General features: G+C 43.3%; 1 protein-coding gene across 3 annotated transcripts in view; it reads left to right on the forward strand.

The window, feature by feature from the left end:
* Positions 1-27,326, forward strand: part of PCYT1B (phosphate cytidylyltransferase 1B, choline) — a 65,207-nt gene continuing 37,881 nt past the window's right edge. For 2 of the 3 annotated variants that reach the window (XM_090062038.1, XM_090062027.1), the window contains exon 1: positions 20,929-21,127. In XM_090062038.1, the coding sequence (XP_089918164.1) occupies positions 21,011-21,127 (117 nt within the window). In that variant the 5' untranslated portion in view covers positions 20,929-21,010. Of the gene's footprint in view, positions 262-20,928; positions 21,128-27,326 lie in introns of those variants that run through there. The other variant, XM_090062019.1, reaches the window with a different exon arrangement.

Genomic DNA, 27,326 nt, shown 5'->3' on the forward strand with positions numbered 1-27,326 from the left:
AACTTGGCATGACCTTTGCTCAATTGTTTTCAGTACAAGAAGTGGAAATATTATTATGTGGCCAGAGCAGCTCAAGGTCCTCTCAAGGAAAGTGTGAAAGCTGCAGGGATGTATTTGGTAGCTGTGTTGGTCTGAGACAGAAAGAAAAACTGCAGAAAGAAGTTTGTCAGAAGTACATTAAACACAAAGATGGTAGGCCGTCAAAAACGCAAGACAGAAGAGGAAACTCAGGAGACGCAGACTGCCAAACATCAACGACAGGTGATAAAGATGTGTTTTTTCATGTGTTTTTTTGCCATCCATAATATGAATATATAGGTCATTAATGAAACGTATTATGAATGATCATTTCAGAGGTCTGAGTAGATATACATAGCATTATATAGTAACACATTCAACAGAGAACTTAAGTTATGGTATTGTAAGTCTGCCTTAAAGGAAGACAATGTAATATTTAATAAAACTGAAGATTTTTCCTCAGCACTTATCTTGATGTGTAATCATCATAATACATCCTTTATCTGAATAAAAAAATAATAAAAGTATTCTTTTAAGGCAAATATTTAAAATAATATTACCAAGCTGAGGTGTCATAAAGCTTATGCTTGTTATACATTTTAAAATGAAGTTAGAAACCACTTCAAAATTCACAGGTATAAAATATGGGTAGATCATAAATTTAGGCATTTTTTAGCAAATTTCACAGCAATACTTTGTTTAGAAATGCCTAATAGTTACTCTTCACCTTTACATACTGCTTATCTTAGTGAATGTGTTTGCATGTATATTCCTGTAATGCTTTTTCTCTATATATTGGTCTGAATTCATTCTTGATGTAGTTCCATTAAATTCAGGATTTACACACCAGGCCTGAATGTAGCCCTTTGTAATCTGCTGGAGGAATGACTTATCAAACTGAGTTACTTATCTGATAGCCTAATACGATATATTTTAACTATCTCAAATTGCCAAAATGAAATGACTTTTTGGAAGAATATGCCATTCAAATGAGAGTAGATTAAATAGATTTCTGATAAGATTCCTACATATACCAGCTATGAGAAGATCTACCTAGAATCTATAATCATCTCCAAATCTGTTCACATGTACTTAGCCAACAGAAATGCTGAAAAGAAGCACATTACTTTTCTGTTCATTTCTGAATAGAAAATAAATACTATAAAATTCTAGTAAACATTTATTTCCAAACTACAGGAGCTACCTGTTTACCAGACTTGCTATCATCCTACTGTACTGACAGTAAGCTTTAGAGCCATCAGATTCAAATTGTTTCTGAGGCAATAGGTTCTGGGACTGAAATCCTAAAATCAACAAGAGACTATGGCATCTTTAGCTATTTTTTGTAAGGCCTGGCTGCATATGTGACATAGAAGCGAAAAGAAAAAAAAATGTAGGTGCATTAGCTGAGCCTCTAGACAGCAGTGGGGGTTTTTTTGGTTTTTTATTTTTAATAAAAAAGGTGGGCTGAATTTTGATTATAGTTACATTAGAATGAATCCAAACAACTCCACTGAAATCAATTTAATTACACTAGATATACAACACCATAACAAAGATCAGAATCTAACCACCTGCCTGCTTACAATCATATTCTTATTCAAGCCTGAAAGAAAAGTAAAAATATTATAATGTAAATTAGATAGGGAAGAGAAGCCAGATCAAACTCACTGAGAATGAACTTTCACGTAATTATAATGTCTAAGAATTAATTCTTGTGCCAATGGTTTTCAAAGCATGTGATTATTGCCACAGCATGGAAGTCTCTGTTTTAAACACATTCAGTGCTCTCACTTTACAATTTCACAAAAATGAACAATTAATGTATAAGCAGAACATTAATGCAGAAAAGCTGTTACAGTTCAAGCCCTGGCTGAAGATCAAATACACACCTGCTGGTGAATTAGAAGTAGTATGTACAAGCCCTGAGATAACGCACTAGTCTCTGTGTTTACTTGTTCAGGTCACTTCGGGAGACAAAAGGAAGTCATCATGATAAACCTATACATATTTCAAATGGTTAGTGGCTTACAGGGTTAGTAACCCTGTAATTCACCTGTTTCCTGACACTGGATTTATGTAGATGGACCTTTGCACCCGTTAGTCTATCAGGATTATTATAGGATTTAATTATTATGTTATTATTATAAGGCCTAATTTATTTAAAAATGCCAGACTGCTGTCACTGTTTATGTATACTTATTTCTAGATTTTACTATGTTTGGACAGTGTAATGACACAAGCTCAGTTTCAATCCTACTGATAACAGTCATTTAAATTCTCCATTTAATATGGTAACTTGCCTGTTGCTTCAGCAGCAAAGTCACATCTCCTGGCTGCTGACTGGACCCCACCGTGTTGCTCACTTTGATTTCTCTGGCTGGGTCTTTCCACCTGAGGTCCATTAAGCCAGGACCCTAGATTTCCCAGCTCCAACTCGCCCCTCGCAGGCCTCTCAGCCCCTGGTCTTGTCCCTTGCAAGCACTGGGCCCCTTGGGCCCTAGTCTCATCCCTTGTGGGCACTGGGCTCATTCATGAACCCAGTCTTTCCTGTCTGGTATCACAGTCCGCCAACAAACAACATCCCTCCTAAAGCGCTTGGGCTTTTGCCCCCGTGCAGCCCACTGATTCCCAGACCCTGGAAGCGTCCATGTTTGGTGTCCCTGCAGCACCCCTGTGGCCACCACAGTCAGCCATATCTGGTCCTCTGGTATTTAAATACGATGAAAAGCATGAGCATCTACTCCAATAAAAGGCTCCCTACCCAGGGTTAATCCTATACCACAGTAGCATTGCAACACAGGCTCAAAACTCTTATCTACTGCTGTCCAGTGGTGCAGGGGCTTCCCTCCAGCTTCCTGGCAGTCTGGACTCCTTTCTCCTCAGGTAGCCCAGCCATCTGCTCCCTTGAGCTCATCTTCCTGGTTTTAAGGCCAGACTGTCTCTCCCTAGCTCAGAACCTAGGCTTATGTGCCTCCTCTGACCCTCTACTTCCACTCCAGGCCCGCACCAAGGGGCGCATAGCCATTTTCCGTCTGTCCAGGAGGCTGCGACCGGCCAGCTGACCCTTGGCTCCCTCTCCGCTTCAGTAATGGAGCAGGGGCCCTGTTATACTCATATTCATTAGTATTATAAACAACCATATAAAAATTCAGCCCAGTGGAAAAGGATTATTTTTTCAAAACCATCCCCCAGCACTCAAACTGGAATAGAAAAGTGATGACTACACCATTTCCACTTCCTAGCTGTGCTCCTTCAACCTTACTTCCCCCAGCTTTCCAACTTGTCCCATAACTCCACCTTTTCATTTGTCTGTCTGCTCTCCTTCCTATCAAGATTATGGTTTGTTTTATCTTAGTGGTGTCATCCTCTTCCTGGAGCAAGCTTCCCACAGTGGTTGTTCTCCAAGGTAGCCTAGAAGGAGATTTTTTTCATTTCTTTTTAGTTTCTTCAGGCTCTTTCCTGGTGCTTAGAAAAGGACTTTCTACATGGTCTAATCAATGACCTTACTCCTCTGATTATTCCAAAGGTGCAGTACCTACCATCTCTTGTCAAACACAGTCATATCTGCATTGTGCTTGTGCATGAGAGCTAAAATGAGGGTAGTGTAGTTTCACTGCATATTATGGGTTCAATGCAAAACATAAATATAAAAATAAGTGTAGAGCATTTGTGAGTTTATAGTGTGTATGCTTGGATAAGGCTAGAAGAGCTTTACTAAAATTAAGTGGTGAAAGGGTTACTTTAAACTACTCAAAGCATAGTGTTGAAGAAGACTTTATATTAAACTAAAAGGTTGGTTCTTAGATTAAACAATTTTGAGCTGGAAATGCATAAAGTTCCTGTCTCATCTCCCACAGCCTTTTTTCTAATAAAACACTAGAAGGGAGTAATAAATGGACTACTAGATTCATAGTTTTTATACCTGTTTTAATAATAGCAGTTACTACAGTCCTAATGCCAATTCACCTTCTAATTCCTAAGAACTTGAACTATATATGGATTTGAGAAAAATATTAGTGGATGCTAAAAGGAGGGAAAAAAGGACTTTTGTCTTTTCAGATCATGGAAAAAGTCAAAGTTGGAACTACAATGAAGAAAAACTGAAGGGGGTAAAAGAATACGGCTAAATAAACACATTGTATACATTCAGCAAAAAAAAAACTATGTTAAAAGAACACTGTCACAATTGTAAAATCAAAAATCCAAAAATTAGAATCTTTTCACCTTCTCCTGTATATGTATTACAGTAAAGTTTTTACCTACCTGACAATATACCATATCTTCTCATATTCAACATGCACTTTTCCACCCAAAATCAGCCCCCACAAAATTGGAGTGCATGTATAAAATAGGGAACCTGTATTTCATTGGAGAAGCAGCTTTGTGCATGCCAGGCAGCTGCCAAAATAGCTAACATTTGTCTGACTCAGCAAGCTGAAGAGATGGAGTCCCGTGTTAACCTTCTCACAGATATAGCTATTGGTTGAGCACTATAGGAAGCAGCAAGTGAGCTGTTGGTAATATCTTGATGAATCTTGTGACATGGAAACAATACTTTCTTTACAGGAACTTATATAAAGAACAACTTACAGTGAAGAACTAAGAGCCCTGCTACCTGCCTTATAAGCGTCTGGAGCTTAACCTTGTGTGACATACAGAGTCTCACCCAGCCTTTCTCCTAGGATGCCACACTTCCTGGACATGCTCTGTTCCCAGGGTACTGATTCCACGTCACAGTCAGCCACCTAGAAACATATTCTCCTCTCTCCTTTCCCCACCCCCCATTCTGCCTTCCAAAAAATAAGGAGCAAGTTTTATGTGGGGGTGTGTTGTATGCAAAGAAATATGGTGCTATTTTCCCATGGCACCCCTCTCTCCATCTATGCACCAACTGGAGGGTGAAACTATTCAATCTTATGCTTTTATCATTATTACATAACCTAGGCCTTATTTACTGCACACCATTGAAACCCTGCTCTCAGAATTATTATTTTCCTATGTGGTTTTTTTTCAATAATTGCTCCCATGACTCTGGTATCTGAGAGCTTTAAAATGCTGTTTTCACAGCATCTGTAAGGGGAGGAGTTGGGATTATCCTTGTAGTACTGAAGAGGAATTGGAGCAGAGAGAGATTGAGATAAAAGTTTACCACTAATTTTAGGTGCCCAGTTAGAGATGTCTAAGACTTGATTCTCAGAACATAGCATTATGTGGCACTTATCAGATCTTTCCCTCCTCCTTCCTGGGCTTGTTCCCATCCCTATTTCTTTCTAAGACCATGCCTAGTCTCATTCTCCTCCTAGGTCCATGTCTGATCTAGTGCCTACCAGCTCCATGTCTGATCTAGTGCACCCACTCCCAGCACCTGGCCCACATTTCCTCCTGTTTCTCTCATCAGTCCCTACTATCCCCTCTCCTTCCACTCCCAGTTACAATTCCTCTTGCCCCTAGTCCCAATTTTGCCAGTTTTTTCCAACTTTACCTAGTTCCAATTGTCCTTATCTCAAACTACTCTTTCTCCCAGACCTTCCCCACATTAATGTGTCCCCCCTGCATTCATATTGATTGGATTCCTTCTCCCTGCTGTCTGGAAAGCATAACTGAGAGCAGAAGAGAGAGGCATGTCCCAGTTTCAATGTCTGGCGCTTTTTTAACCTGGAGTAGCTGGGAAAAAATAGAGAAAAGGTTCTTTTAACTCCTATAGCCCTGGGCTAGAATATAGAAAGTTGACTTGATGATGAGTTGTTCTGTGGGAAAGGCACAAGAAGTTGTGAGAAGTTCAAGTAGACTCGGTAAAAATAGAACTTTTGGAAGTTCTAGTAGTTAAAAATCAAAGCTGCTTATGGGCAACCCGGACATGAAGATATGATTTTGGACATGAATAAGACATGGATTTTTTGATAATTATGGAAAAGGATCTGATGTAAATCTTCTCAGGCTCCATTTTTTGAAGTGATAATACGTTGTTTTTTTTAACTTCATGGCCTGTAGGTCTACTATTAACTTTGGCCAAGTTCAGGCCAGACTTGTTGTGAAGCCAAGGGGAAGACTGCATGTGCAAATGAAAAAAAAAAAATCTCTCTTCAATTCCAGGGAGAAAATGGCCTACTGCTTTTTAGTTGACTTTATCTACATGCTTCAAAGTCCTGTCTCTGTGCAACTGATGGATGAGTCTGACTGCAGTAATGTTGGACTGTCAATCTGTCCTGTTCTGACACCACATAATTGGAAGATGCTTATTAAAATTAGCAAAGAGAATCAAACAAGCCACTCAGGAAATGTCCTAGCAGTAATTGCCCAGATCTTTCTGACATATCTGACACCAGTGGAAATGTCAAACAAAACTATTGTCCTCTTAGGTCAGTTTACAAAAGCAATACATTGGTAGCCTAAGAACTGATAGACAAGTAGAGCATGAGCCCCGAATGATGTTAAACAGGGAGTGCCAAACTGGCCCACTCTCCCTATTCACCAATGTTCTAGCTTCAACTCCACAGGAGAGCGTTAGCAACACTGCAGGAGTGTGTGTGAGTGACTGAAAGGCATTCTGGGAAATGTAGATCTTTCAAGCAGCAGCAGGCAGTGTCACTGGAGAAGCAACTGGAGTTCACTGCTGCTGTGGGGAGATGTCATCCTTTTTTTTTCCTTGAACAAAAATCAGCATGAGTGTCAGTGCCAAAACAATGAGATGACATCTCCCCCCAGCATCAGCAAACTCCCATTACTGCATCCACTGGCACAGTCTCTGGGGCCTGAGCCCTGCAAAGAAGATATTGGCGGGCGGGGGCGGGGGGAGGGGGAGAGGGAATGGGCGACTGCCCAGGGTGCAGCCCTGGCCAGTTATGCCACTGCGGTATGTAATAGGACCAGTCCCCACAGTTCCTGTTGAATGTAAGCAGGATCTAGATCAGGCATATTGTAAATCTGTGAAAGACAGAGGAAGTTACTCACTGATTAAGTCTTCCTTGACAGCAAAGGGATGGTTTTACTGTGGGATAATTAACACAAATTAAATATAATAGGGACAAAGTCCACTAGCTTTACCTTATGCCAAGCCACATGGGAACATTTTCTTCCAATCTTGGGCTGACCTCAAGATAGGAAGAAAATGTTGACCATATCTATGTACTTTACAGTAAAACTCAAAGTACCTTGTCCCTACATAGAAGTTTACAATGAGATAGCTGGAAAAGACATCATTTATCTTATTGTAGAAAACCCCAGTAATAATAAGAATATAAAACTTGATGGCATTTCCTTCACATTGTCAATATGTCTTAACTTTCGAATGCTGTGTCTGATCAGTTCAAAAATTTCAGAGCATGTTCTAAACACAAATGCACAGAACCCTGTTGATGGGGAAATAGGCAGGAAATGCTGGGTCAACATTGCCCATCCTCTTAGAAGAGATTCATCTTGACACTGAATAATTTATCTCCAAGACTGAAAGAAGAGAAATAATACTGGGCAGAAGAAGGGCAAGCAAAGTCCCTGATATGGAGAAAGGAGGGGCAGTAGAAAATGCACTGAATCTCTAGCATGGGAGCAATGGGAATCACAGAGAGGTCTCGGTAAAATGAAGAAAAACGGGGACTCTGGCATGAAGGGAAGGAGAAACAGATGGGACACAAAGGCACTGGCATAAGGAAATAAGTAGGGAGTGGCTGTGAGTCCCTGAAACAGGGGGAGACAGCAGGATACCAGAGACTTATTGGCAAGAAAAATGAAAGCAAGCATCCACTGCCAAATGTAATGAAGGTAGCTTATAGTAGCCACAAAGTGTTCAGCCACATCATACTGCAGTTTTCTTCATCACACTGCCATAGAACATCTATTGAGGAGACATTAAATTTCTGAAAACACGGATTTTTATGACTTCCTAATAATTTGTCTCGGTGTATAACATGGTCTGTACAGTGTATATACCATTTATCTTTAAAATCAGAAATAAATTAGAGATTATGGGTTTTTTGCCTTCTGACCATGCCTATTGTTCAATTGTGCATTTAAAAATGTTTTCAAATAAATAGGAACATGGCAATATAAAATAACTTTATTTAATGTCCTCCATGATTTTCATATATACCAATGATCGCTTGATTGTGCTGGTACAATCAATTGGAAATTAATTAGATTAATTGTTCCTTAGTTAATTCATTCATTCATAATTTGTCTATGCAGAAAGATGAATGGGACCCAAATCTTTCTCCTAGGTGCATTAAATGTAAATGCTGGAGTAACAGGAAACTTTCAAAAAATCTTGTTTTGTCACTAGAGTCTGCAGATATGAATCAGAATCAGATCTGTTGAGTAGGTAGTTTCTATTTTTATGGTCACTTTTGAGAGCAGGATCACATTTTAAGCTGTGTAATATTTCACAAAAGGCATGTAGATGAAGGTATAAAATAAAGAAGAGGGTATGTGAACTTCAAAAAAGATTAATTAAAACAATATGCAATAAGTAAAGTCCACAAACTGTGATAGATATTCCATCTTTACCAGTTTCTTTTGTTGTCACTGGGTGCACTACATGTGCTATTGGCATGGAACAATAAACTCCAGTGCAGTTTGGGCCACAGTTTATTGCTCCAGGCCTCAGTGTTTAACCATGTATCCAGGATTGCAGCATGCTGAGTTGGGGCAGCACAGCCTTGGTTGGCAGGGGGCCTGAGGGGTCAGCCTTCCAGCCTGGAGCTACTCCATCCCAGCTCAACAGTATGCAGAGGGGCTGGCTGCGGCAGGTGATATAGTGTGGGGTTAGCCAGTAGGCAGCCCTTGCACTGTAGCACCTTCATGCCCTAGCTAGCCCTGGTCACTGTCTATTCATACGTTGTAGTGGAGTAAATAACTCTGCCATAGGATAGTACTTGTTCTGGGCAGTACTAACCTACTGTGGAGTTAATTGGTTTACTCTGGCCTAATAGCACTGCACATGTAGATGGTGACACTTTACTGTGGAGCTAATTAGGCAACTGCATAAAACATCTCTGTGGCAGCAAGGCACAAGCCGCGAAGGCAAGAGATGACTCAGAAGCGCCAGGGGACTCATGGCGCTGAGACTTACATGTGGTCATGTTGGTGGCATGGGCATGGGAAGCTCTGACAACATTGCTGCTGTGCTTTGTCAGCGTGTGCCAGCTTCAGTTCGCTGGATGCATGCTGTGCTATGTCATAAAGACGCTCCCGGCCCTGATGGAGGGAGAGTGGGGAACAGGAAGCACAGCAGAAGAAAAGCTAGCTTTCTGTGCAGCAAGCCCCAGGAGGGACATAGGGAAGGAACTGGCACCAGCTATTGTTTCTGCCTCTCAAGACTCAGAGGAGTCTTATTACCCACTTGGGGGATGACAGACACAAGACCTGGATCTGTCCCTGGATCAGCGGAGCAGCAACAAGTGCGCATCATCCTGAAAGAATAAAGAAAACTACTAATCATGAGTGATTTGAGGTGCAGAGAAAGAATTCCTGCAAGCCTCAAACAGTATAGTGGGTGTGGATCTTCCTTATTAGTTTGATGAGGAGCAAAGCCCCATCTGGAGCATAGGACTGTGGATATAAGTAGCTGGACAGTCTGGCAGACTGATTTGATTGTAGGTTTTTTGTATTTATGTTATCATTGTACCACATATCTGGGGACTTTGTGGTGGGTTAGTGACTGTAACAACTGAATAGAGACCAACACCATGAGGCTGACATTTAGACCGAGTACAAGGGGAGGGGGAGCCCTGAGGAACATCATTTGACCAATCAATTAGTGGCACGCCAAAATAGAAACCTTCTCGCTCTTTATTATATAACATTAAAGTGTGGCGGGCAAGACAAAGAACTGCACTGTTAGCAAGGGTCATCAATCAGAGGTCAAACTGTCAGGTCCCAAGGGTGGGTGCACAGAAGAGAACCCCTCAAGATGTAGGTGTCTGGTCAAGGTAATTCATGGACGTTTACAGTCTCATGTAGATGCCCCCTCTGAGCCAAGAGGTAAAACTTAAGTTGCAATATCCTAACTTTTCTCAATTTATCTGAAAATATTATTTAAAATAAATGACACAGACCAGTAGGTATAGTTTATGCAGGTCAGGGCTTATCACTAGGAACTTTAAGACAATTGTTTGCTTTACGATCTCAGGACCTTGGCAGACCTTCATTTAATGGCACCATAGAATGTGACCTCTGGCCTCATACACGCGTGGCAAGCTGCATGATTTGCACATCAGGAATCACATCCCAATCATGCTTTTCTATTTGCCATTGCGGTTGATTTATCATCTTGATTGTGTCCCCAGCTGCACCAGCAACTTTAAAGCTGATTGTTGGCAGCCCTTCATGAACATGCAATATATGTGGCTTTGAATTTGCCAGGCAGACAGAGCCAATCAGCTCCCCCAATCTGGCACTTGCAGATGTCCATACAGCACCAGTTTAAGACTGATGTGGGCTGCTCCCCATGCCAAAAATTAGCTGCTTGTCAGCTTAGGGACCTGGGCAGTCCAGGGTCTCCAACTAGGTCAAGGCTACCCTCCTCCCTATACTGACAATTATACATGGAACATCTTTGCCATTTTATGGGACCATAAATTTGCTAAACATGTGGTATGTATCAGGATCAATCAGGCCCTGGGTGGTCACTGTAGGCAGGCTGAGGTCCCACCAAGTACCTATTGCAGTCCAAGTAGTCAGGTTGAAATGGTCAGAGTGGATGGTAGATCAGAGCCAAGGGATCCAAATAAGACAGGGACAGGGACTCCGCCAAACAGGGGGGGGAAAAAAAAAAAAAGCTCAGTTAGGCTCCGGAGCGGTGAGAGATGCATGGGTGAAGCCCGCTGTGCCCCCGCTCCCCCGAAGCCCCCCAGACACCCCCTCAGCAGCCGCAGAGCCCACTGCCAACCCCCAGCACAGCCGGAGGTAAGCGGCCTCGTGGTGGGAAGGGGTTAACTCCTCGCTCCCTGGGAGGAGGCGGCTGCTACTTGGCCCAGCCCCCCAAGGGAGCCACGCGACCGCAGCCGCGCAAACAGGCTGCATAAAAAGGCGCTCGAGTTAGCGCGGAGGTCGCGCAGGGGAGGGCGTGGGAGGGCACGAGACCCTGCCTGCGACCCCCCCAAGAGTAGTCAGCCCCAGCCATAGCCAGCCTACCAGAGGCATGACACAGATGGCCATGTGCCGCACCCCTTGGGTCCCCTCGGGCTCTGCGGCCCCTCCACTGGGCACCTCAGAGACGGCCACCCAGATGGAGCCCCTGGCTCTTGGCTGCGGGGGCTGCCTGTCCCTTTTTCAGGCTCTGGGGCCCGGGGGGCATGGCCACCTCCCCTTGCGGGGTCTGCTCCCTACTGGGGTCTCTGGCCCGCCAGCTGGAGGAGCTCCAGGCCACAGTCCAGAGACTGCGTGGCATCAGGGACTGCGAGCAGGAGATAGACTCCTACTGCCAGGCCCTTCTCCCCCGGGAGCCGCAGGGTAGAGCACCGTCTCCCTGCAGGACTAAGGAGGACTCTGGGACCTCCTGCTCTGCCCAGTCAGGGGCATGGACCAAGGTGGTCAAGGGCCCGAAGGCCCGCCGCACCAAGGCCCCTCCCTCGCCAGAGCTTAGCAACAGGTTCGCACCTCTTGCAGCCCCAGCAGAGCCTGCTCAGTTGCCAGCTCCCGCAGGCAACCCAGGCTCAACCACAGCTACTGGCCCCGCTCTCCCCAAGTCAAAGTGTAAGGCGTTTGTTGTGCGAGACTCCATCCTGTGGGGCACTGAGGGGGCAATCTGCCGCCCCGACCCCTTAGCCCAGGAAGTCTGCTGCTTCCCAGGGGCCCACATCCGAGACATTGCGGAGAGGATCCCACAGCTCCTCCGGTCCACAGACCACTACCCCATGCTCCTTATTCACATGGGCACCAATGACACGGCTCGGAGCACCCCCAGCCAGGTCATGAGGCGCTACAGGGAGTTGGGAGCAGGGCTGAGGGGTCTGGGAGCTCAGGTGGTGTTTTCCTCGATCCTCCCAGTCTCGGGCTATGGGCTGAGGAGGGAGAGGAGGATCCACGCAGTGAACCAAAGACTGCGGAGCTGGTGTCATCGGGAAGGCTTTGGCTTCCATGTCCACAGCCCGCTCTTTGGCGAGAGAGGCAGCGAGCTGCTGGGAAGAGATGGCCTCCACCTCTCCCCCCTGGGGAGGAGGTTCTTCTCAGCCAGGCTGGCTGACCTGCTCCACCGGGCTTTAAACTAAGCCCGCTGGGGGATGGGGGGACTACTGCCACTGCTGGCCCGCTGAGCAACCCTTGCAAAGCCAGCAAACCAAGGCACTTAAGGGAGCCCACCCCTGCCCCAGCCCTGGCACAATCTGTGGGCAAGGCAAGAGCCCCCAAGGGCACACTTGCCTGCCTGTACAGTAATGCCAGGAGCCTGGGTAACAAGCAGGAGGAGCTTGTCCTCCTGCTCAGTGCAAAGAATTATGACGTCATTGCGATAACGGAGACCTGGTGGGACTCCACCCATGACTGGACCACGGGTATACAGGGCTATACCCTGTACAGGAGGGATCGTGTTGACAAAAGGGGTGGGGGTGTAGCTCTCTATGTGAAGGAAAGCTACATGTCCCTGCAAGCTGATGTTGGCGACCGGCATGGACAGCTAGAGACCCTCTGTGTAAAAATTCGTGGGAAAAACGGCACAGGGGACACAACAGTGGGACTCTACTACAGACCTCCCACTCAAAGTCCTGAGCTTGACCAGGAGTTCGCCCGGGAACTGACTGAGGCCGCTTGCTCCAGGACCTTGGTTGTCATGGGTGACTTCAATTACCCGGACATCTCGTGGGAAGATCACTCAGCAAAATCCGAGCGGTCGCAAAGCTTTCTCTCGTGCGTGGATGACCTCTACCTGACTCAAGAAGTCTATGGGCCAACGAGAGGCAAAGTGCTGCTCGACCTGGTACTGGCTATGGGGGACGACCTAATCGGCGACCCAGTGATCGATGGGAAGCTGGGTGACAGCGACCACGAGCTGATCACCTTCACCATCCGCTGTAAAGCTGGCAAGTCAGTCAGCAACACAGAAGTCCTTGACTTCAGAAAAGCCAACTTTGACAAGCTCAAGAGACTTGTCGGTCAGGCCCTCAGGGACCATGACCCCGGGGAGGGGGGAGTTCAAGAAGAGTGGTTGCTTCTCAAGGAAGCAATCCTCAATGCACAAGCTAAATCTATTCCAACACGGAGGAAAGGCAGCAAGAAGGCACAGCAGCCCCCCTGGCTCTCCAGGGACCTAGCGGACCTCCTGCGGCTAAAAAGGAAAGCCTACAAAGGATGGAGGACGGGATTCACCTCCAAGGAGAATTATTCTGCACTGGTCCGGTCCTGCAGGGAGCAAACCAGGAAAGCCAAGGCTGCAACTGAACTCCAACTAGCTTCAAGCATCAAGGACAACAAAAAGTCCTTTTTCAGATATGTGGGGAGCCAGAGGAAAAGCAAGGGCAATGTTGGACCCCTGCTGAACCAGATAGGGCAACTGACAACTGACGCCCAGGAAAAAGCCAACCTATTAAATAGGTACTTTGCGTCAGTCTTTCATCAGTCCCATGGGACGCCCATGCCTGCTATGGGACAGGGAAATCCGGGTGATGGGGATCCCCTACCCTCCATCAATGCTGACCTCGTGAAGGAACACCTTGAGAAGCTGGATACCTTCAAGTCAGCCGGCCCTGACAATCTGCACCCCAGGGTACTCAAGGAGCTGGCGAGCGTCATAGCCCAGCCCCTGGCACAGATCTTTGAAAACTCCTGGTGCTCTGGTGTAGTGCCCGAAGACTGGAAGAAGGCCAATGTGGTGCCGATCTTCAAGAAAGGGAGGAGAGTGGATCCGGCTAACTACAGGCCCATTAGCCTGACTTCTATCCTGGGGAAGATCTTAGAAAAGTTTATTAAGGAGGCCATCCTTGATGGACTGGCCCAGGCTAACATCCTAAGGGATAGTCAGCACGGGTTTGTTGCGGGTAGGTCTTGTTTGACCAATCTCATTTCCTTCTATGACCAGGTGACCTATCACCTGGACAAGGGAGAAGAGATTGATGTCATATATCTTGACTTCAAAAAAGCCTTTGATCTGGTATCCCATGATACCAAACTGGCCAGTTGTGGCCTTGGCTCCACCACGATCTGCTGGCTGGGAAACTGGCTCCGTGGTCGGACCCAGAGGGTTGTAATTGATGGCAGTCACTCATCGTGGTGCCCTGTGACCAGTGGGGTCCCTCAAGACTCTGTCCTGGGACCCATCCTGTTCAACATCTTCATTAATGATGTGGACATTGGAGTCAGGAGTGGACTGGCCAAGTTCACTGATGACACCAAACTTTGGGGCAAAGCATCCACGCCAGAAGATAGGCGGGTGATCCAGGCTGACCTGGACAAGCTCAGCAAATGGGCAGACGAGAACCTCATGGTGTTTAACACCGAAAAATGCAAGGTTCTCCACCTTGGGAGGAAAAACCTGCAGCACCCTTATAGGCTCGGCAGTGCTACGTTGGTTAGCACTACAGAAGAAAGAGACTTGAGGGTCATCATTGACCACAAGATGAACATGAGCCTGCAATGCAATGCTGCGGCTAGTAAAGCGACCAAAACGCTGGCTTGCATCCGTAGATGCTTCTCGAACAAATCCCGGGACGTCATTCTCCCCTTGTACTCAGCCTTGGTGAGGCCGCAGCTGGAGTACTGCGTCCAGTTTTGGGCTCCACAATTCAAAAAGGATGTGAAGAAGCTTCAGAGAGTCCAGAGGAGAGCCACGCGCATGATCAGAGGTCAGGAAAACAGATCTTACGATGACAGGCTGAGAGCCATGGGACTCTTTAGCCTGGAAAAGTGTAGGCTCAGAGGTGATCTGATGGCCACCTATAAGTTTATCAGGGGTGACCACCAGGATCTGAGGGAACGTTTGTTCACCAGAGCGCCCCAAGGGATGACGAGGTCGAACGGTCACAAACTCCTGCAAGACCGTTTCAGGCTGGACATAAGGAAGAATTTCTTTGCTGTCCGAGCCCCCAAGGTCTGGAACAGTCTGCCAGCGGAGGTGGTTCAAGCACCTACATTGAACACCTTCAAGAGTAAATTGGATGCTTATCTTGCTGGGATCCTATGACCCCAGCTGACTTCCTGCCCTTTGGGCAGGGGGCTGGACTCGATGATCTCCCGAGGTCCCTTCCAGCCCTAATGTCTATGAAATCTATGAAGTCTAGGATCAGGCAAGAGCAAACAGGAACAAGGCAGGAGCAGGGCTAGAGTCAGGCAGGAGCAAGGCAGCAGGTCCAAGAAGCACACACACAAGTGATGTTACTGGGACAAGCCCCACAGGAAGTAAGAGGGGTTTTAAAGCCCCACTGTCAGGGACTCGTGGTTTCTATAGGTTCTCCTTGGTCACCTGACTCCTTGTCAATGTCCTCATGGGAAGGACCAGGCTGGGCCGGGGGTAGTGTTTGACCAGCTGCTTAGTGGTGCTGAGTCTCTGCCTACTGGCTCAGCTGCTCCAGTTTTGAATCCCTGTGGTCCTAATATCATGTGCATGGTTAACACATTAGTCATGCCATAAATGTGACATCTGCCAGGGACTTCAGGTAATCCCTTAAGTCTCAAATCAGAAAAGTAACAATTTTGAGTGTCATATCACTTCTTCCCACTGCTGGTAGCTGTTGGGAAGTCCCAATGCATATATATTAATATTCCTGTTTCTTTATTACGACCAGAAAAAGATATAGTTTTTGTCTTGCCTCTCTGATATTCAGTACATTTTAAATAACATCTTTTTCTCTATCAAGCTTACTGTGGAATCCACATAAGCACTCTTAACTTTATGTAAGATGCTCTACCACTACAATTCTTTTAAAGCCTGTGATAAATCTTATTTCCTGTACTTTCAGGGAGAACTGAAAAAATGGACTTCTCCTGCATTAAAAAGGCACAAATAGAGGACTTCAGCCTAGGGAGCTTTCTAAAGATTTCCTGTAGTGCTGCTTAGGAGAACTTGGTCATCGGAGCCAAATTTGTGTTAATCTAGTAGCTTAACTAGCTTAAGTATAAATATTACCATGATGGCAAGTCATAGTCCTGCTTTAACATTATTATAAAAAGAGCAAACCTCATCATTGGGTGCATCTACACATGATGCTACATTGCCATAGCAAAGCACTATGGGGACATAGCATCAGCAGGCACATACTGTGATGCTGCAACTACATCCCTGTAGCAACACACTCCCTCACTATAGAGTGTTGATAGGGTGATGTAGCAGCTAAAAATAACCATGCGCCACTGGCATGGTGCAGTACGGGCTGTTACTGTGACATCATGTTGTACTTCCAAAAGGAAGTACTAAACGACAATGCAATAACAACGGCACCACAGGGACATCTGTAGATGTGCCCATTGACTACTTAGGAAAAACATGTAACAAACAGTCTTCAAATACAAAAAAGGGTGCTTATAAAGAAGATGGTAATGAACTGATATTCATATAGACTACAGGGAGCAGGACAAGTAGTAATGAGCTTAAATTGCAAAAAGTGGGATTTAAGTTAGATATTAGGAAGAACCAACTATGAGCTTGGTAAAGCTTAATTAAACATCTGCTATAATGCTATAGCACAGATTACCTAGAGAGATAATAATTCAGCTACATAAACCAGGTGTGAATATGGAGTATTTATCTATTATAGAACTCAGTAGATCCAAGAAACCTTGCTTCCAATCTACATGCCATCCTCCTCCTCTCTTTTGAGTCTCCCTAGTGCAGGGGTGGGCAATTATTTCAGGCAGAGGGCCGCTTACCCAGTTTTTGAAAGCTGTTGAGGGCCACATAGGTCTTTGATAGGTGCCCCACCCCCTGGTTGCCATCTTTGGGAATGGGAGTCCTGCCCCCTAACCCCTGACCTTTGCCACCAGAAGTCCCTCCCTTTGCCCCTGGAAGTATACCTTTCAACAAGGGGTTTTGCCATCCTGGAACCAGAAAAATACCACATTATATTCTAAAAAGTAAACATCTACAACATTCATTAATTTGATTTAAAAAAATATTTTTGTCCTGGTTTACATGTCTTTGTGTAGCGCACATAGAGGTGATTGTATATAACAGCTTAAAATGAAGTCATACTCTTGTATATTGTGGAGGAGTATAGGTTTGTGGGGAGCTGTGGGTGTGTGGGTATGTGGGGTGTGGGTGTGCCTGTGAGGGATAGATAGGTGTGGGGGGTCTGGGTGTGGGGTGAGGGAGTATGTGGGTATGTGTGGATATGTGGAGTGTGGGTGAATATGGGGTTTGTGGGAGGCTGTGTGTAGGAGGGAGGGTGGCTGGGGTGTATGAAGGGGTGTCAGTGTTGGGGTCTGTGTGTTGGGGTCTGTGTGCAAGGCAGGGTGTGAGTGCAGGTATATGGTAGGGAGTGCGTGTCGGACTCACCCTATAAACACACACACACACACACACACACACACACACACACACACACACACACACACCTGGTACCGATGCGGGCCCTGTGTTTCCCAGTCAAGTGTTGCAGCTAGGAGCCAAGTGGTGTCGGAGCAGTATGGGGGCAAGAAGGCAGGGAAATGGCTGGGGATTTCCTGCTTTCCTGCCCCCGTACTGCTCCAGTACCACATGGCAGGGCTGGGCTGAGGGCAGGGTTGGGCCATTTCATTCCTGATGAGGCTCCCCTTGGGTCCTACTGCCTCTGGTTCCTGTTGTCTTTGACAGGCAGCCAGCAGCAGATAAATATTTCCTAAATTTTTTAGGGGCCTCATGGACTGGATAAAATGGCCTGGTGGGCCGCATCCAGCCCATGGGCTGTATTTTGTCCACCCCTGCTCTAGGGACTATAGATAAGTCTCTATATTCTACTGTAAAAAGCAGCCTGATGAGGTTATAAATGCATATCTTGTGATCTGGGTGCAAATAATCAAAAGTTCGAGCTCTCTACCTGTCTTTTGTCCCTTTTATTAGTAGGCAGCCTCCCTGGCTCACCCAGTACACCTGAAATCTAGATAACAAAGGGTGTATCTACACAAGACTCTTTAAGAATGTGCAGTAAGAATGTGCGTCTACATGTGCACATGCTTCCTGCACAGTAAACCTTGCTAATTGCGAGTAAATTTGCTATCTGCAAATGCAAATGGCAAATTTACTTTTGATTAGTAGCGTACAAGTGCAGTAGCGTTCTTGTAGACACCTGACTGAGAGCAAATCTGCTCCTGGTCAGCCAGCCACGAAGGGGTGGGAGATTGCTCCCTGCCCCTGGGAGCTGTTTGCTGCCAAGATGGGCTTCGCCATCAGAGCCCAGGCAGGGACTACTTGTTCTGACTCTATCCAAGTCCAACTTCACTCAGCCCAAGTTCCTGATACAAGACATATACTGTATTTTCTCATATCACACCCTACTTGCAAATACTCTTGTTTTGGGAAGATTTTTCTAGAGTTTTGGCTGCATAGAGCAGGGACAGAGCCTAGTCTTCAGCTCACTCACCCTCCTTTTCCTATTCAGGGAAAAGCTACAGTTTTAACCCTTTCGATGAATTATCATCTCTTGAGCCAAAAGCTGAAAGCTGAAACTGTAGTTGCTCTTGAAGACGAGACTTCATGGGCAGACCTAGGATTTTGAAAAGAGCCAAAAAATAATCTGCAGGGCTGTGAAATAGGAGAACGGAGACCAATAGTAGCTAACGGAGAGAAAAATGCTGAACAATAGCTTGATTAGCAGAACATCAAAACCATTAAAAAGAAGAGAGGGTCACTAACACTCATGCAATAAAAAGCAATTAGCAGGAATTGGGAAGATTATAGTGAGTCATGATGTCAGTTGACTCCCTCAGCACCCTCTGAATAGAAATGTCACTGATGCTGCAGAGCAGTTGTTTTAAATTTTGGGTGGAGTACTAATCAAAGTGGAGTGCAACCATACTGCATCCCCCCTGGATCTGCCCCTGCTGACTTCTGTTCCTCCCTCCGTGCAACTCCTGAAGCTAAACAAAGGAAAAGCAGCAGTGGCCATTTTATAGCATCTCCATACTCTATTCTGGGCAGAAAAATCAGTTTCCCTACCTAAAACACATCACGATTTTGGAAGGCAGATTCTTATGGGAAAGGTATGCATGGTATATGAGTAAATGTGGTACCTTATGTACACATTGCATATGGATTATTCTTCTGGTACAACATCCTTTAACTTTTTTCCTAAGGAAATGAATAACAAATTAAGGCCATGGTGCTATATTAATCACGCTTTTAATTATTTCCCTTGAGTACATCTTCCATTATGTGGAGGACGGCAGGGAGACAGAATAAATGATAGGCAATTTAATTACAAGACAACAGATTCTACTATAGAATTTAGTTACGTAAACTTTTCCTTTGATCCTTTTTCTAGTCACTTTCCCATCTACTCCTCTTTATTCGCACCTATGTATTTCTTTTGTACTTTATCTTTCCATTTCCTCTTTTCTTGCTCTACTTCCTTTGCCATGTCTGACTGAACATTTTTAAATAAAGCTCCTTATTGACAAAGAATGATCATGAGCCTTGATCCTTTATTCAACACTGCTGCTTCTAACTTCTGTTTTCTTTTACAAAGCTTGATTTGGGCAATTTAAAAAATCATTTGTTTTTATTTGGAATTTGAAAGTACTTGGGATCCATTCAAACATTAGGGAAAATGCAGCTGAATCAATGGAAGAATTGCCCAAGACCCAAAGCCATTAAAGTCAGTGGAAGTACAATGGTAAGAACTAAGCTTGATGTTGGCAGGAACAAACCCTAGAAACCAGTCTGGTTCTGTCCTGGTTTTTCCTTACTTAATGCCTCAAGTATTTCTTCAGAAAAAGCTGTTGCTTCAGCCCTAAAATGCAGGGGAAAGCACAGGGCAAGAAAAAATTAAAGAAAAGAAGATGACTGCATAAATAAGTTCCTTGATTTATAAACAGCATCAGTATGTCAGTAGTACACATTCACTTCACAGAAGGCAGAACAGATCATTACACTTTTTAACAGAAGTATCAAGCTGGTAGTTGCCTTTGAATTTCAGTTTAAAAGCAGTAACATGTTGCAATCTTATAGCACAATTAATTCAAACACCACCAAATACTTTTGAAAGCTGACTGATATTATTATCTCATTTTGTAGTGGAAACTAAAACAGCAACAGGTCAGTGATTTGCCAGGGCCAGCTAATGGTAGTGTCAGAAATAGAGCGTCAGATGTCTGCCTCCTAACCCACATTCTATCTATGGACAGCTGGAGTTCAAGCTTCACCAAATGAGCCTGTAGTGTCCTAGGCAAGACTTTGGGAAACTATTTTAGCACGGGTATGTGTACAATTTACCTTTGCACCTGTAAGGTAAGTAATAAATGTGCCTTCCCCTCCCCCCCCCCTTTTTTTTGGTTTGTTTTTTTGTTTTGCACATACAACTTAATTTTCAGTTATGAAAATGTGGGCCTCAGTGAGCATCCGCAAGTTTTTATCCACTGGAGTGCAGTACTCCTACTTACTAGTTACAGTACTACCAATGTAGTACATTGTTCCTTTAATCAAAAGACAGTATGGGGATGTAATTTTAATAAGCATCTTGGGAAGACAGTTTTGTCAGATGTATAGGATGAAGGCGTGTTTATTCACAGTAAAAACCCTACACCGCTAAATAAGAAAACCCACCAGTTCTAGTGGTGTGTGTATCCTCTGGTCCGTCAGTACAGCACATAACTGGGATGGAGTGGTACTATGATGACAGTAACCAACCAGAAGACATCATGCAAATGAGAATACTGTATCCTGTTCCCATACCAGCTGCTCTGTTGCCGGCTGGTTGTTATAGTGATAAACTGAGGCCTTGCCTCTTTGCTTCTCCTTGAAAGAAAAACCTTTAATTCCTCTAGGGAAGGGACAGTGAAAGAAGGGGGTGGGAGTGGAAATTATATGACAAAGAAAAACATCTGCCTGAGAAGAGAATAACAGAGAGGGCATTGCAGAAGGAAACATTCACTGGTCATGCCAGTGCTCACAACCGATGCTGAGTCAGAAACAGGTATCCCAAAATCCCTTTCTAATGAGCTTCTGTCAGAAACCATGGAGGAGATAGAACACACATGCCCTCAGCCTCGGTTGGTAAGTAAAAAGACAAAGGATGCATTATTTGTCATCCAAGAGCTCTTTGCATTATTAGGATGTAAAAGAATCTGTGTTTAAAAAAACTGAATGTATAAAATAGGAATTCAGCTACAGCGTAGTCTATCTCAGCTGTTTGTGCTTTATGTCTGCACTGTGAGAACTTGAATTACAAAGCACTATTGTACCGATTGTGGAAAAAAACAGACAGTTGGGGTACAGTGCATTTGTGAGTGAAAACGAGGTTAGTGCTTTGTTATGCCAGGTCTTGTTCTATAACAAAACATGTCAGTCAATGTAAAAATGGCATTTTTCGTCTGCATTTTTTGGTTCAGATTCATAGCAAAGCTGGTTATTTTGTTCTTCCCTGTTCTTTGTCTTTATGCTGACTTTGGGAAATAAAATGACTGTTAAGCAGAATTTCCACATCCCTATTCAAGATAGCAGTAAATACAGAATGCATCTGAAAAATGATATGACAAAATTACCCACATTTTAAAAGGGTCTCACCAGATTGCTGGTGCACACTTCCATGATTCCACTCCAGATAATTGCAGGCATGTGACTCAGGAAAGCTGCGTTAAAAAAGGAGCTGCATGTCTTTAATAATTAATGTATGGGAACAGTGCATTCAAAGAAACTGCTGTACATACAATTAGAGCGTCCCTTTATGTATGCTGTCTGGTAGGAGAACTGCTTCCATACCATTGCAATTCAGAGCTCTTCAGGCTCGTTCTGTATCTGCCAGGATTCGGCTTTTTACTGAATAAGACAAAGGTGTCCCTCGCAGTTTTTCTAAGTCATAAAGAACTTGGAAGCCTTCTGACCAAACTCAGGGCATTAATTATGGCCAAGACCAATCCTAGCTTCCCTGCCCTCCCTCCCTGAAGTTGAGTCTAAATGTACTGCATAGAGAATGGGGAAACAGAGTTTGGTTTTTTTGTTGAACGGATGAAGGGGGCTGGTAAAAAAAAAAAGCAAAACAAAACAAAACAAAAAAACCCTCAAGTTGAGGATGGTTGTTTGGAAGAGTAACAAAGAGCTTCTCTAGGCAGTGCAGGCCACTTCCTAGTTGCACGAAGATTGGCTTCTTTCTGGTTGCAGCACTACAACAGTTACATCCTAGTGCTGCATTTTTTAAAATTACTTTAATCATTCTAAGTTTGGGGACGTTTTTATTCTTGTTCTTTCAGACTTGCTTTATTATTCCTACCAACAGTAACCACTCTTCTTCTCCTTACAGTACATATCACTGCAAGACACTAATAATAATGACACATATGAAAGCAAGATCCAAAAAGTGCACATATGTTACCAATGTGTGAGACTGCATGACTTATGCAATAGTTTAGCACTAGAAATGAGACAATTTAACACAAAAATGTCACCACTGCCTTAATTAAAACATTTTTAAATCCAACTTTAGTAATTACATTCAATGCCATATTTCAGACATCCTCCTGTTATGACAAGTAGCAGCAACAGTTGCTGGGGTTGACCTAAATTAACATTTTTTCTACTACCTCTTTTTTATAATTAACTAACAACTTTTAAAACCCTGTTAATTTTTAAATGGAAAGGAGATTTTTAGTGGGTTTTGAATGGAGATGTTAGTAAATATTTTGGTATTGCAATGCACTCATAGATTCTGCTTAAGGCTTTTCTTGTTGAAAACCTTTCATACACAAAATAGAAAACCTTTTGAAAATATTGTCTCTCTGCTCTAACACACGTGCGTGCACGTGCACACACACACACACGTACAGACACAAAGTCAATTTGCTGCCAATATTTACAGTGTCACTAATTCCAGAAGAATTCCTATGGAAATGGAAGTAGCGGCCAGAGTATCTAAATAAAGCAGGAATTCATAATGATGTTTTAGATATCAATGGATACCAATAAATTTATATTGAACAACAGACACACTTTGAATAAAAATATATAGAAGCTTGTACCTCTGAGATGAGAGTCTGTGGGACTGCATATCTGCCTCATCTCCCACCTTTCTGAAAGAGATGTGCCAATGTTAGAAAAAAGAGGAGAGGTAACACTATTTAAAAGTAATTCAGTATACTCCACCTAATTATGTGCTAGTGAATGGTACTGATTGCTGCTTTACCAGGACTTTTTTTATATGAGTCTGTCTTGCATGGGAAGAATTAGAAACCAATACTCAAAAGAGTGAAATGGTGCTTGATGAGTATTAAATAGCCATTCATTTCTAAGCACTATTCCTCCTATACAAAAATTGATAAACACTAAAATAATTAACAAAGAGGAAAGGCAGTATATGTGGGCTGAAGACAGGGTAGATTTTCCCCTTATAGACTGAACAAATCAGAGATGTATAGCATAAACTCTTCTGAGCCTAACCATACTTTTTCATATGTTGTGAAAGGACATGCAGAGGCACTCAATTGGTGAATATGCATACAGTGGGTTGCAAACAATGTAACTATGTCATTGCATCAGTAGAGGATCTGGTTTATTTTGTATTCAGTTCAGCAGTTCGTTTCATTTAGAATTTGGTTTTGAGAGTTTGGGGGCTCTTTTTGGTTTTTTAAATTATTTTAAATAGCATCTTTTCTCAGCTCCTTATCCATCTCCAGGGGTTATATTGGGTCATTAATTGAGATAGCTGCTTCGTTAGAATAAAAGGTACAGGGTCATCCTAATTCAATCAATTTTGCCATAGTCCAATTATCCTGTACTATCATTTGTTACCATGTGATAATGTAATGCTGGTTGGCTATTGTTGGATTATTTAGAGATGATCTTAAATGCTACTGGATGGTCCTTAGGATGCTATGGGATTAAACCAATACTGCAGGCACCCTGAACTTGTAATGTTTAAATCTAAAATAATAAAAAATAAAACAAACACAACTCAAAATGTGACCAAGTACCAGAAAGTTATTAAATAGTGCCCTTAAATGATAATGAAGCATTGCATAGGTAAATAAATGCTGGTATTTTTCTGAAGGAAATTTAGGCTCTTAAATGGATATTCTGCATAGTAAGTATTCACTTTGGAGTTGGCTATTTACTTTTTTTAAAGGAGTTGCTTACGTAAAGCCTCAAAACAGCAAATATTTTAAAATAATACCTGTCACAATATTTCTTTTTCAGTCATTTCCTCTAACTTTATGTCATGAAGGCTGCTATCTTAACAGGAACTAACACTGTAAGACTAAAGGACATCTCTGTCCTATGAAGAAAGCAGGGGACATAGAAATCAGTTTCCAGGTAATTTTCAATGTGTATTGAAACCTGAGTTTTTCTAAATGTAGCACTGTCCTCATATAAATTGCATGACTTCCTACTGTAGACACTGTCTGGGATTTCTGAATTAAAACAAGCAAAAACTAAGACTAGACCAGAGACTCCAATGATAATTCTTGTTGAGTAGATTCTCCCTAGTCCATTCTTCGTTCAAACTTTGTATACTTTATTAATTCTATTTTCATGTATTTGCCAATCAATATCTCTGACAATATCACATTATATAGTAATCTTAGACTCAGAACACTGCAGTGCAACAATCCAGCACATCATTGTCTCAAGTCTGTTGTACATTGAGGATTTTAGCTACCAACCTAACAATGCAATTGTTGCTAACCAGTGTAAGCCTCTAGTGTAAACAGAGTCTGGTTATGGATGCTCCTATTGTTTGAAATGAGGATAGACTGAGTAAGTATGAAAGATTGCTTTACACTGATGCACCTGAGATACAGCTACACAGATGGCTAAAAGAGCCCAATGAGGCAAGCCCTTCATTTACCTGGAGGGCAGAAGTACACGAAAAAGGCATACAGAAGGTTGCTGGGGGTTCATTTGGAGGATGCAGCAATATGAAACTGTGTGTTTATCTTTAAGAGTATATGCTTTTTAGGGTCAAGAGTTTGACCCAAACCTTGCAATGAATTCCAGTGTTCCTTGTGAGACCAGAGCATATGTCTTTTCTGTACTTAGAAAGCATTCTAGTACTCCTAGGGAATTGCCACAATCTAACAATGACTGCTCTACACATCGGCTCCAGAGTATGAATAGGAACAATTCCAGACAGTGTCTGCTACAAAACAGAAGCAATGGCAATTTATAGGTATGGGGCTACAACAAAAAACAGCAACAAAAATGAATACACATTGAAACTGCCCTAAAAGTAAACTTTAAAAATTGCTGCTTTATTTCACTTTTTAACGTATGTTTCTCTAATGTATATGTCGAGTGTTGCCTTTAAAGTGCTTAATCTAAGCCTGTTGCTTTCTTCCTAAATAAAGCTCTGGGGGTTAACATTTTCAAAAGCTTGCTGGGGATTTGTGAGCCAAAGTCCCATTTTCAGTGCTTGAGTTAAGCATTTAATCAATGTCCTACTGGGACACTGCAACACAGTTCCTCATGCTCTTGTCATCCAGTGGACTCCTAGGCTCAGCTGAGCTGTACAATATAGTGTACTGCATAGAAAGAGTTGAACACCCCAGGAAAAGATCCCCTCAAAAAACCTGCTGAACGGAGAGCCACCAAAACTAGGTGCGAGTAAAATGCAGAATTAAAGGGTAGGACATGGGTGCTACTGCCAAGTACTGGCCAGTACTTGTCAGTCACCACTAGCCCAGGTAGTATTTCCCTTAGCTCAGCACCCTCAGCCACTAGGGCAGGGGTTGTCAACCTGTGGTGCATGTACCGCAGGTGGCATAGGCAACCTCTGTATGTGGCATGTGGTAGATCAGGAAGGGAACACACGGCACAGTGGCAGATAGGGCAGGAAGCAGAAAGCAGAGCAGCCGATGGGGCAGGGAGCACAGGGAAAAAAGAAGAATGCAGAGCAGAAGACTGGGTATGTGAAGAGGATCATAGTGAGGGTGCAGGGCTAATTTCTGGCACTCCTGTCAAAAACGTCAGTCCCACTGCACTAGACAATTGTAGCCTCACCTCCTGGCATTAAATGCAAAAGTCCAATATTCCCATCTTGAAAAAGACTGACAGAAATAGCCAGTAACATAGTGGTTACACCACTTACTTGATACATGGAAACCAGGTTTCTATCCCTGCTCTGCCTGTTTGAAGTCTCCCACATCCCGAGTGACTGTATTCTGGAGTAGGCCTCACACATTCTTCGTGATTGAGCTGTTTCATTTTTATATGAATAACTGTATATTACTTGGGACAGAGTGAAAAACAAAAATTAAAAGCCCAGTATTTAGCACATTGTCATCTGTACAGTTTGGGAACCAAAATTTTAAAAGGCTGCCAAATCCAGCTTCCATTTCTGTGTGTATAACTTTATCTGACACATGTTTACACTTTTTTGTAATTTTTTTCTACTATAAGTCATCACTGAAAAACTAGATTGTAATTTGCCTGTCACTTCATTGAAGCACACAACACCTTTTCTCATGTCCCCAAATGCTACAATATGTATTTGACAAAATTCAGTAGTTCTACGTATTTGACTGCAGGAGTCACAAATCAGATATGAGAGCAGGGGGTGTATAATATACCCTGTACAATTTATTGTAATTTTACATACACAGGTGCCATGCTATTTGGAACTAGCTGCATCAAGTAGCACATTGCTGCTTTCAATAACTGTGAATATCTACATGACATTCAAAAAGAAGATGACTAGTTACAGTGGCCTTTCAAGTCAGTAAAAACAAGGTTCTTACTATATAATAAACATACAAATAAGAGGAAACCCATGGGAAGAAGCTATATGTCCTAATCACATTTGGTGGAAGCACAGCTATAGAATGGAACCAGGAAGGTAGATACATACACAAACATTTGCCCAACAGAGATATATGCCACAAGACACACACATACCTTCCTTTTCACATCATTTTTTTTTTTCATTTTCCACACAAAGACTGAAGACACAGGGTCAAAATGGTTTAAAGAAAGCCACAGGGCTGTTATCTGTTACATCACACCTTCAATATAAAAAAATATGTAGGAGATGGGATAGTGATTTTGTGCTTGCAACAGGGATTTGCAAGAATATCTGTACAAAAAATACCTTTAGTATGGTCAGAAAAAGAATATTTTTGCTTCCACATATCTCTGTTTCAAATCTTCCAGAACAAATAGGTCATGATTTATGCAGAAGATGTCTAAGGTGGGATATCAGACAGGCATAAACTGCAAGAGATGCAGATGTGCAGAACATGTGGCGCCTAATTCTTCCCTAATGTAA

The sequence above is a fragment of the Crocodylus siamensis genome, chromosome 1 (genome assembly GCF_052110815.1).
Source record: "Crocodylus siamensis isolate JL-2025a chromosome 1, ASM5211081v1, whole genome shotgun sequence".
In the NCBI taxonomy this organism is placed as follows: domain Eukaryota; kingdom Metazoa; phylum Chordata; order Crocodylia; family Crocodylidae; genus Crocodylus; species Crocodylus siamensis.